This window comes from Stegostoma tigrinum, chromosome 13 (assembly GCF_030684315.1).
Source record: "Stegostoma tigrinum isolate sSteTig4 chromosome 13, sSteTig4.hap1, whole genome shotgun sequence".
In the NCBI taxonomy this organism is placed as follows: Eukaryota; Metazoa; Chordata; class Chondrichthyes; order Orectolobiformes; family Stegostomatidae; genus Stegostoma; species Stegostoma tigrinum.
In genome coordinates, this window is record NC_081366.1 from 11,916,901 (window position 1) to 11,928,968 (window position 12,068).

The 12,068-nt window shown below is 43.9% G+C and overlaps 1 protein-coding gene across 1 annotated transcript in view; it reads right to left on the bottom strand.

Annotated features, from left to right (window-relative positions):
• The window catches only part of flt4 (fms related receptor tyrosine kinase 4), a 240,824-nt gene that overhangs the window by 143,098 nt on the left and 85,658 nt on the right, over nucleotides 1-12,068 (bottom strand). The window contains exon 2 of the mRNA XM_059650520.1: nucleotides 654-750. Within this exon, the coding sequence (XP_059506503.1) occupies nucleotides 654-750 (97 nt within the window). The remainder of the gene's footprint in view (nucleotides 1-653; nucleotides 751-12,068) is intronic.

A 12,068-nucleotide genomic window follows, 5' to 3' on the forward strand; every position in this document is an offset into this window, starting at 1 on the left:
TACCGTTCAATTAAAGGCAAATGGAAAACAGACAAAAAAAAACCACCCTTCTGAACTTGCTTCATCCACATCTGAGTTTTGAGCAGCACACTTGGATCAAATGTGAAGGTTGTGACTGTGTTCCTGTGTGTATCTTGGCTCATTTCAATTTGATGTTGAGAGGAATTGCTAAGAAATGAATGGTTTTGATGTTCTTCAAACTCTGAGATTGCCAAAAGCTCCGAAACCAACTTCACAATATCCTGAAACTGAATCTGTGTCAGTTTTGGTCACTGAATACATGATAGCCATGAAGAAAACCCAGAGGGACTGCGGCATGTGCAACTTGGTGACAAGGTTCTATAACTCACTACAAGAGAGAGTGGTTGAAGTGGATGTCAAAGATCAAAATTGCCCACTGTACTCCAGCAGCGGCCTTGCCAATGTTTGGTATCACTACACTTCTTCCTCTTGTACTCCAGTTCCTTTGTAATTCCTAGCTAATGTACCATTTACAACAATGGGATCTCATTTTAAGGTTTGTTTTTATCAGCATAAGGCACTCTTGCTTTGAAAATTAGGTACAGGATGAAAAGGAAATGAATTAGGTTCAAATTAATTGTGAGACCTTACCAGTTTGTAGCAGGAAAATTCCTACTAGTTGCAGCACTTACCTGCAGGTGATGGTAAGGGTGTTGCTAACGTCGATCGAGTATTCTGTTCCCGTGATATTGAGTGTAGGTGCTGTCATTGAGAATCCCTGCACCAAACCTGTGGAGAATCAGAGATTCCAGTCATTTTAAACGTTGGAGACATTCTGTTGTGTGACTTCTTCCTGTAAGCCCAGAGCTGAGGATAAAGCTCAGCATATACGCATTTCTGAAGAAGGCCCTAGGCCCGAAACGTCAGCCTTCCTGCTCCTCTGATGCTGCTTGGCCTGCTGTGTTCCTCCAGCTCAACACCTTGTTATCACAAGCTACAACACCTGTTACCTCAATTCTTCCCACACCTTTATCCTGGACCACAAGCACTCATAGAAACAGAGAATCTTACAATAAACAAGGAGGCCATTCATCTCCTCCTGCTTCTGTTGGCTCTTTGAAACAATGATCCAATCATTATCAGTCCCCACCTCTTTCCCCCTTACAACTCTGATTTGAACACTCCTAGGGAATCAGCTTCCACTGATCTTTCATGCAGCACAATCCAGGTCACACCACGCTGTGCAAATAAAATTCACATCATTGTGTTCTTCTGGCTACCAATCCCCCTACCACTGGATAAAGTATCAGCCTGTGCGCTTTATCAAAATCCTACACAACATTGAACAACTTGATTACATCTCCCTTGGCATTTTTTACTCGACACAACAATTACAACCTCACCAGCTGCTTTATGTAAGAGAACAGACAAATTGTGGAACTGTCCTTTGACATAGTGGAATGTTTTCAGTGCACACACTGTCATCGATTCCTACTTCAGGGACACAGTGTAAATGGCAAGGCTGCCAATCATCTCCATTCTGTCTGCAAATGAAACTCTTGTCTTCTCCACTTTCAACCTTCTACACTGTGGTAAAGAAGCTCATCACAAGGACTTTTTTTCTGTGGAGCGCAGAATAATGAGAGGTCACACAGTCATAGAGCTGTACAGCATGGAAACATACCCTTTGGTCCAACTTTAGCCAAACAGATATCCTAATTAATCTAGTCCCATTTGCCAGAATTAGCTCCCTACACATTTCCCATTCAAATACCCATCCAGATGCCTTTTAAATGGTGTAATTGCACCAGCCTTCACCATTTTCTCTGGCACCTGGTTCCATACACATCCCAGCCTCTGCATGAAAAAGTTGCCTCTTAGGTCCCTTCAGGGTATGGATAAGGTGAATGACAATTATCTTTTCTCTAGGGTAGGGGATTTCAAGACTAGGGGACATCGTTTTAAGATAAGAGGAGATAGATTTAAAAAATGACTCGAGGGGCAAATTTTTTTTACACAGAGTGGTCCATGTATGGAATGGACTTCCAGAGAAAGTGGTGAATGCAGGGACAGTTACAACGTTGGAAAGGCATTTGGATAAGTTCACGAATATTTGGAAGGAAACGGGCCAAGTGCAGGCAGGTAGGGCTAGTTTAGATTTGGATTATGGTTGGAATAGACAAGTTGGACCAAAGAGTCTGTTTCTGTGCTGTATGACCTTACAAGTACCTCATGGGCTCCGGGCCACACTGGCCTCTCTACACCAGCACAATGGACTTAGCAGCTATGCACCTAAATTACAACCTCAGAAGCAAGCTCAAGTCAAGTCATAATAATCTTACTAGACCACAGGGCTGCTCTCTCATTAGAGAGAAATGATTCGTGATGATTTAACCTGAGGGTCACCACACCTCAGGCAAGGAGAGAGGTTGAGAAGGAGAGTCCTTCATGGTAACCTCAGCTGGTGTGGGGATTGAACCCACATGGTTGGCATCACACTGTTTCACAAACCAATCGTTCAACCAACTGAGCGAAACTGACCCCCATGGTGAGCGCCTGGGGTCTGGGATGTGGTGGACCTGGAGTGGAATGTAACTGAACGTGGAAACAGAGCATGGTCTGCAGGTCTGCCTAAAGCCATCCCACTATTGGGTCACAATACTCACTTCAATCACTTAGACAGTTGGCTTGCTTCCCTCGCCACAGTAAAGTCTCAGATAACACCCTGCGAGAGAAGGAATGATTTCAGGAGTGAGAGAAGAGTTGTGAGAAAAGAAAGGAACATAAGAAATAGGAGCAAGAGTAGACCATGTGGTGGTTTGTGCCTGCCACAACATTTCAACTCAATCTAGTTCTGCACCAACTACCATAAATATCGCATATGATTCTGAGGAGGGGTCACCGGACCCAAAATGTTAACTCTGTTTTCTCCTTCACAGATGCTGCCAGACCTGCTGAGCTTTTCCAGCAACTTTGCTTTTGTACCATAAATATGGCAACTTTTTTTCATGCACAGACAATATGAGTATCTGGAACTCTCCTAGAAAGCTGATGAGACTAAGGAGTCATTTGGAAGCTTCAAAAACTGAGATGGACTTTGTTTTGGCTGAGCATTTTAAATGTTGCGGAGATGAACGGAATAATTGGAGTTAAAATGTCAGATCAGCTATGGCCTAGTTGAATGGTAGCACAGGCTTTGGGGAATGAGAGGCCTCTTCCTGTTCTTATAGAGGAGATTGTTGTGCAAGATTATTAGGCCTCTGGAGGAACCTTATGATGATGTCTCAGTACTGCACATCACTGAGTATGAATGGCATGGAGTGGAAGGAGTTGGAACATTCTGGAAGAACATCATCGGACTGCAACACTCTAGAAAGAGAAAGAATCCCGGCAGCGCACAGATATGAACACATAAAGAAGATAGATTAGTCCTCACTTAATGTAACTGGGTATACGTCTGATTGCCATATACAACAGTATTAGTGTTAATAGTATTAATTTGATGTCTAAGCTGGAGAACAGTGATTGACATCAGCTTCTCCTCAACCAGTCTGTAAAGAGCTCAATCTCACAGTGTGGCATCAGACCACATGGTAAACGATGTTGTGAATTATGGGGTTTGCTGTCTGGAAAATCATGGCAGCAGTGAATATTAAGAAACAGACCTAAGATTGACTGGAGAAGGGAAGAATTCAAAAAAATATTTTTTTCAAATAAAAAGATAGCTGCAATTCTAAGACCAGCTAGCTGCCAGAAGTTCCATACTGCTTGACAACTACTGTAAAGAAAATATCTGTGAACAGGAGATTTTTCCAGAAAAACTACCAGTACACTGTAAGACTTTTTAAGCCAGTAATTGAGGAAACAAGGGGGGTAAAGCAGTGAGAGCAATAATAGCCCTCTGATAGTGAAGGGGAAAAACCTGAACTTGGCCGAGGAGCACTGCTAAAGCTTCTGACAGTGCATTAATGAATTTGTGAATTTACTGAATCAACTAAAAGGTTAAAAACAGCAAATTCAGATAAGTCTTCAGGTATAGACTTAAAGAAAATATATTGGAAAATGAAAAATCAGCAACAAAATAAGTCATTATTCCCAATTCTAAATATCAGAGCCCCAACATGAAGTTACTGAAATACATATTATTGCATCAATCAAAGTGACAAATTCAAGTTTTATTGGGCAATAAGGAGATTTAGGAATTGTTCATTAAAACAAGGAAAATTAGATGAAGTAAACAAGCATGAATCTGAGTACTGAGCCTCTGACAGTGCAGCACTCCCTCAGTACTGACCCTCTGAGAATTTGAGTTAACCAAAATCCCATCAGAAAAATCTAAACTTTTAGGCCTGTTGAAATACTGACAAATTATCAAACGTGGAAAGTTACAATTCCTAAGATTTCAATAGTCTCAGCATCATACTGTAAACCAACTGCAGAGCAGATTAGCACACCTCCCTACTGTATGGAAACATCATTAAATCATGTGTGACACTGACAACGAATCAATGAGAAGTAAACATGTTTGACAACTTCCTGACAGCTTTTGATCAATATTTCACTTAAAGAACAGAGACTCTGTATATACCTATTAGCCACTAATGAAATTGCAGTGCCATGTATCTCCAGAAATGTCCAAGAAGAACTCATTTGTGGCAGATCTGTTGTTGGCATTTGAGTTAAATCAATCACTGAGTTTCTTTAATCAAAAGAGGATCTAAGTGTAGAACTAGCAGTCCAAATGGCAGTGGATACAATGCTGAAAAATCTGTTCAAGAGGAGTCAAACACCCTCCACAGCCTCAACACACCTTACCCTGCAACTGGCGAAGGTGCAACACCTGTCCATTTACTTCCTCCCTTCCCAGTATCCAAGGGCCCAAACATACCTTCCAGGTGAAGTAGCACTTTTCCTGTGCTTCATGCAATCTAGTCTACTGCATTCGCTGCTCACAATGTGGTCACTGTTACACTGAGGAAATGAAGCGTTGACTGGGTGGCCCTTTCGCAGAACATATATGTTCTGCTAGCTAAAAAGACCCTGAACTTCTAGTTGACTGCCACTTTTTCTTGGCCAACATCTCTGTCTCAGGCTTGCTGCAGTGTTCCAATGAAGCTCAGCACTAGCTGGAAGAACAACAACTCATTTTCCACTTGGGTCCCCGTGGCATTTTGGACTCAATATGGAGTTCAATAATTTTAGGGCCTGAACTCTCCCATTCCCAACCCTCAAACCCACACACTAAGCCTTGTTCTCACATAATCTGCCATTACTCACTACCTATTGTTAGCCACTAGCAGTCTCCATTAACAGCTATACACTCTCTTTATCCACTCCTTTTACAACCAACTGTTCTCTCTCTTTGGGCTCTATCGCCACAATGCGTTTACTCCTTCGTCCCTCCTTCCACCCCATCTTCTGTTTATAAACTAACATTTTCCCAGCTCCCAGGTTCTGAGGAAGGGCCATAGGACCTGAAATGTTTGTTCTGATTTTTCTTCACAGATGCTGCCAGACCTACTGAGCTTTTCCAGCAACTTCTGTTTTTGTTACTAAATTCACACTCTTGTTTGTTTTTTTTCTTTATATTTATCAGAGGCTCTTTTGTAATGAAAATGCTTGATGTAAACATGAGTTTCTGGTTAAATAGTTCTTTAATAATAGGTATTAGGTCACCACCTTCCTAAAATTTTCCAAATATCCTTAGATAGCACCTTCCAAATCCATGACCACTTCCTTCCAGAAGATCAAGGACAGCAGATATGGAGCACCACCGCTTGCAAGTTCCCCTCCAAACCACTCACAATCCTGATTTGAAAATATATTACTATTCCTTCAGTGTCGCTGGATCAAAATCCCGGAATTCCTTCTCTAAGAGCATTGTGGGTCCAACTACAGCTGAAAAAGGCAGCTCACCACCACCTTCTCAAGAGCAACTAGGAATGAGTGATAAATGCTGGCCCAGCTAACGACGTCTTCATCCCATGAATGAATAAAAGAAAGGGGGGGTTCATTTTACCTTTCTGTGGGATATGGATATCACTGGCAAGGCCGAATTTATTGCCCATCTCTAACTGCCCAGAGGGCAGCTAAGAGTCCACTCATTGTTTCAGGTTTGGAGTCACATAAAGACCAGACAAGGTAAGGACGGCAGAATTCCTTGGTGTGTAAGTCTGTAATGCTGACACTATTTATTTCTTTATTTTTCTATTTTATTTCTGAGAGCTTCTACTTAAGAAACTGTACCTCAGTACCTTTATACCTAAGATGGTATTGTAAGTGGCAGCTGGTAAACTTTTCACTGCACTCGTGTGAGTACATGTGACAATAAAGCTAATTCTAACTGAACCAGTGATAATGGGAACTGCAGATGCTGGAGAATCCAAGATAATAAAGTGTGAGAGATAATGGGAACTGCAGATGCTGGAGAATCCAAGATAATAAAATGTGAAGCTGGATGAACACAGCAGGCCAAGCAGCATCTCAGGAGCACAAAAGCTGACGTTTCGGGCCTAGTCCCTTCATCAGAGAGAGTCTCTGATGAAGGGCCTAGGCCTGAAACGTCAGCTTTTGTGGTCCTGAGATGCTGCTGGACCTGCTGTGTTCATCCAGCCTCTAATTGAACCAGATGACTCTTTATGTCAGTTGATATGGTTACCATGAGGCCAGCCTTTTATTGAATTCAGAATTCACCATTTGTTATGGTGGGCTTTGAACCCATGTGCCCTGCTCGTTAGCCTGGGTTTTTGGGTGAATAGTTCAGTGATACAACCATGAACCTCCCATAAGCTAAGTCAGTAGTGCTGGACTACCTGGCTGTTATGAATAATTTTACAGGCTCTGATGAAAACTTTCTGAACCCTGTGGTTTTTGCAGAAGCTGATGATACTGACGTCACCCTCAGGCTCTGTCTGTCTGTGCTGCGAGTGGGAACTTTTCCAAAGTGACAAGTCTCCAAGGAGAAAGATTAATTTCCACAGCTTTAGCTGCCTCTCATTCACATTGGCAAACAAATAAACTTGCCTCCCAATGAGAAAGTCTTTTCACAAATATCTGTCAATAGTGCCAAAGGCAGTTAGTCGAGTAATTGTTCCCAGATAAGACTCAAATCCTGCTAAACACTTGCCCTCCTCCCCATCTCTATTTGAACACTATGTGTGGGTGCAAGAAATCCCAGATGTTTAAAATGGGTCTACATTAAATTGTTTGGACTCATCAGTCCATGGGTTCAGGTCACTGAATCAATGGAACAGTTTATTTTGGGGAACATAAACTTGGCTTTTCGGCTTTCCCCTTTCTGGCTCTCAGTGGCCTAAGCACATTGCAGGCTATTCTTCACATACACAACCAAGGAGATCCATTCAACTATTCAAGGCCAGTACTCCTGGTGCCAGTACTGCAAGAAGGCCAGTGCAGTCAGAGCGGCAATACTGAGGGCATGTTACACTGTGCCAGGGCCAATACTTGGTACTGCCACACTGTCAGAGGGGCAAGTACTGAGGGAACCCTACACTGCATGAGGGGTAGTACTGAGAGGGTGCTGCACAGGGCGAGTGCTAAGGAAGCACTGCACTGTCAGAGGGTCAGTACTGAGAGAGTGCCGCACTGTCAGAGGGTCAGTACTGAGGGAGTGCCGCACTGTCAGAGGGTCAGTACTGAGGGAGTGCCACACTGTCAGAGGGTCAGTACTGAGGGAGTGCTGCACTGTCAGAGGGTCAGTACTGAGGGAGTGCCGCACTGTCAGAGGGTCAGTACTGAGGGAGTGCTGCACTGTCAGAGGGTCAGTACTGAGGGAGTGCCGCACTGTCAGAGGGTCAGTACTGAGGGAGTGCTGCACTGTCAGAGGGTCAGTACTGAGGGAGCGCCACACTGTCAGAGGGTCAGTACTGAGGGAGTGCCGTACTGTCAGAGGGTCAGTACTGAGGGAGCGTCGCACTGTCAGAGGGTCAGTACTGAGGGAGCGCCGCACTGTCAGAGGGTCAGTACTGAGGGAGTGCCATAGTGTCAGAGGGTCAGTACTGAGGGAGTGCTGGAGTGTCAGAGGATCAGTATGAAGGACGTAATGCACTGTCGCAGCAAGGAGCCCTTTACATTGCTGGAGGAGCCGTTTTCTGGATTAAGCACCGACCAGAAACCCTGGGTGTGCTCTAAGGTAGTTCCGAGGGATCCCACGCAGTGGAAGTTCCCTGGGCCAATAATTATCCCTCACTCAATGTCACTAAATACTGGTTACCTGTTCCTGTACACAAACTGGTTTGTCATTTCAACAATACAATCACAGTTACCCTTAAGTAGTTATTAGACTAAAGGATATTTTGCAAGGAGCTGCAGTTGCGAAAGGCACCACAGAAATACAAACATTTCTTTCACTTGCAGTAAAGATGCTCAGCTCAGTTTCAGTTCAGTGTTTGCTGGTGAACAGCCCACGCACCCTCTGAAATTTGAAAAAAAACAGGATACTGGGGATGATGTTTAAAAACTCACAGAAGGTGGGTGGGGGTTCCTGTTTTCTTGCGTGTTTACGGAATCTGGAACACCAAATAATCCAACTCCGTCAGCGCTGCTCGGAGTGAGACAGATGGACTTGGTATGCACCCCAGAGCATCAGTGCATTACACCAACAATGATTCCTGATCAATTTCAGTGTGCTGGCAGTGCTGAAACACAGATAAAAATTGTACAGGAGACTGTGGAGGTGATGTTATAGTGGGGCTGTCATTGTGACAGTCATCCACAGACACTCAGGCTGATGCTGTACCCATGGGCTTGAATCCCAATAAGATCAATGGGCCCGAAAAGGGGAACCCTCTTTGCTGGTTGGAGTCATGAACGACACAAAGGAAGATGGTTGTGATCGTTGAAGAATCTCAGCTCCAGAACATCTCTGTAGGAGTTCCTCAGGGTAAATATTCACTCTGGAATAGGTGGTCCTCAAACCCGGGCATCCTGACCCAGAGACAGAGAAATTACCACTGCACCACAAGAGCCTTTTCCTCAGGAGTGTCCTGGGCCCAACCATCTTCAGCTGCTTAATGATTAATGAGTGTTCCTTCCATTATAAAGGCAGGAGGGGGGATGCTTGCTGATAATTTCACAATTTGAAGCATCATTTGGAACTGCTCAGCTATTGAAGCAGTCAGGCCTGGACAATATTCAAGCTGTTAAATGTTTAATACCGTTCACACCACTGATATGCTTGGCAATGACCATCTATAGCAAGTGAGAATCTAAACACCACCTCTTGACATTCAAGGCATTGCTATCACTGAGTCCCTCACCTTCAACATTGAGCAGAAACTGAACGGGATCAGCCATATCAATAATAGCACAGATGTAAGGCTAGGAATCCTGCATCCAGTAACTGACCTCCTGACAGCACAAAATCCAAGCACCGTCAATGAGGCACAAGCCAGGAGTGTGATAGAACATTCCCCCGATTTGCCTGGATGGGCACAGCGCTAATAACTCGCAACAAACTTGACACCATCCAGGACAAGGTAACAAAGTGTGAGGCGGGATGAACACAGCAGGCCAAGCAGCATCTCAGGGGCACAAAAGCTGACGTTTCGGGCCTAGACCCTTCAACAGAAAAAGGGTCCCTCTCTGATGAAGGGTCCCGGCCCGAAGCGTCAGCTTTTGTGCTCCTGAGATGCTGCTGGGCCTGCTGTGTTCATCCAGCCTCACACTTTGTTATCTTGGATTCTCCAGCATCTGCCGTTCCCATGATCTCTCTCTGCCATCCAGAACAACGCAGGTCACTTGGTTGGACCCAGTCCACAATCTTCAATCCAACACATTGTGACAGCAGTGTGGGACTTCTTTAAGACATACTGCATGAACTCACCCAGACGCTTTCCGAACTGAGAACCCATCATCAAGAAGGACAAGGATAGCACACGTATTGGTACAACACCAATAAAAAACTCACCTCACTTTGAACTTTTCCTTCAACTGGTGCTGTGTCAAAATCCTAGGAACCCCCTTCCCAACAGCACGGGGTCTACGGTATGGACCATAATGACTGCAGTGGCTTAGGAAAGCAGTTCATCACCACCCACTCCAGGACAAATCAGGAATGGGCAACAAAAATGATGCTCCAGCCAGCAAAACTCATATCCCATGACCAAATAAAAACAGGGAGTCGCCAGGGTGTGTATATACTCACAGGAGCTCCTTATGGCGTGCATCAATAATTACAGAAGTCCTGAGAAGTCTAGCAGTATTTACTGACATATGAAGCATGTGTCTCTGGTGTGTCTCAATATCAGGGGTCCCTGTTTGAGAATAGATTATTTGTAGACTACTAGTTAGGCTTTAGCTGGTTCACTTCTTAGACAAAAATGACGCAGAGGCCTCAGAGTGGACAGATGGATAATTTAATAAATTATGTCAGGACTGAGTGACTTCAGTTATATGAGAATTTGGAGACAGTGAGGATTCTTATTAGATCTAGAAGGGTGCAGTTTAAAAACAGGGAGGCTATGCTGCAGCTGTATAGAGTCCCGGTGAGGCCACACTTCAAGTACTGTGTGCAGTTTTGGTCTCCCTACTTGAGAAGGATATACTATCACTGCAGGGGGTGCAGAGGAGATTCACTTGGTTGATTCCAGAGTTCAGAGGGTTGGATTATGAGGAGAGACTGAGTAGACTGGGATTATACTCACTGGAATTCAGAAGAATGAGGGGAGATCTTATAGAAACATATAAGATTATGAAGTGAACAGATAAGGTGGAGGCAGGGAGGTTGTTTCCGCTAGCAGGTAAAACTAGGACTAGAGGGCATCACCTCAAAATAAAGGGAAGCAGATGTAGGACTGAGGTCAGGAGGAACTTCTTCACCCAAAGGGTTGTGAATCTGTGCAATTCCCTGCCCAGTGAAGCAGTTGAAGCTACCTCACTTAATGTTTTTAAGGCAAGGCTAGATAAATATTTGAACAGTAAAGGAGTTAAGGGTTATGATGAGTGGGTGGGTAAGTGGAGCTGAGTCTCAAAAAGATCAGCCATGATCTTATTAAATGGTGGGGCAGGCTCGAGGGGCCAAATGGCCTACTCCTGCTCCTGGTTCTTATGTTCTCCTGGGAGCAGAGAAGGTCAGGAGATTCACAGGAAGTATTCAGTACATTTGAGACATTTTGATAGAGTCAATGCTTCGAGAGGCATGTGCGTTGATAACAAAAGGACACAGATTAAAGGTAGTCAGGAAAAGAGCCTGAGGGCAAATGAGAATAAATGTAAATGACCAAGAATGCACTGTCTGAATGGGTGCTTTAATAAAGTTCCCTCTAGCTAGAGGGCAGAGGTGGGGGTTTTAAATACAGTGGACTTCCAAGAGACTTGGGGGTTCAGGTATACAGATCTTTAAAATGTTACGAACGAATTCAGAAAATATTCAAGAAAGCTAATAGAATGCTGGCCTTTATACCTGGCGAGAAGTGAAGTGTAAGAATGCAATAGTGATGATGCAGTTAGACTCTACTTGGAGTCCTGAGAGCTAAAATGGGCACCACACCTCAGGAAGGATATATTGGCCTTGGAGGGAGTGCAATTTGTATATTAAAACTAATACGTGGAGTTCGGTGGTTAATTAATGAGGAGAGCTTAGGCCTGTTACAAATTATAAATTAGGCCTGATTTTCTAGAATTTAGAAGGATAAAGTGATCTGATCAAAGTCTTCAAACGAGAAAAGACAGAATAGATAAAGACAAACTATTTCCACCAGTTGGAGAGTCTAAAACTCATAGTCTGAGAATTAGGGTGAGACCATTCAGGAGAGATATCAGGAATCACTTCCACACACAAAGGCTGGTTGATGTTTAGAGTTGTCTTACACAAACAGCAGTGGATGCTGGATCAGTTGTTAACTTTAAGTCTGGTAAAGACATATTTTAATTAAGCAAAGCTATTAAGGGAGTTGGTGCAAAGGCAGATATATGGGGTGAGGGCACAGATTAGTCATCATTGAGCCATACAGCATGTAAACAGATCCTTCGGTCCTACTTGTCCACGGTGACTTAAGTTTCCCAAACTAAACTAGTCCCATTTGCCTGCATTTGACCCATACCGTTCTCAACCCTTCCTATTCATGTGCCTATCCAAGTGTTTTCTT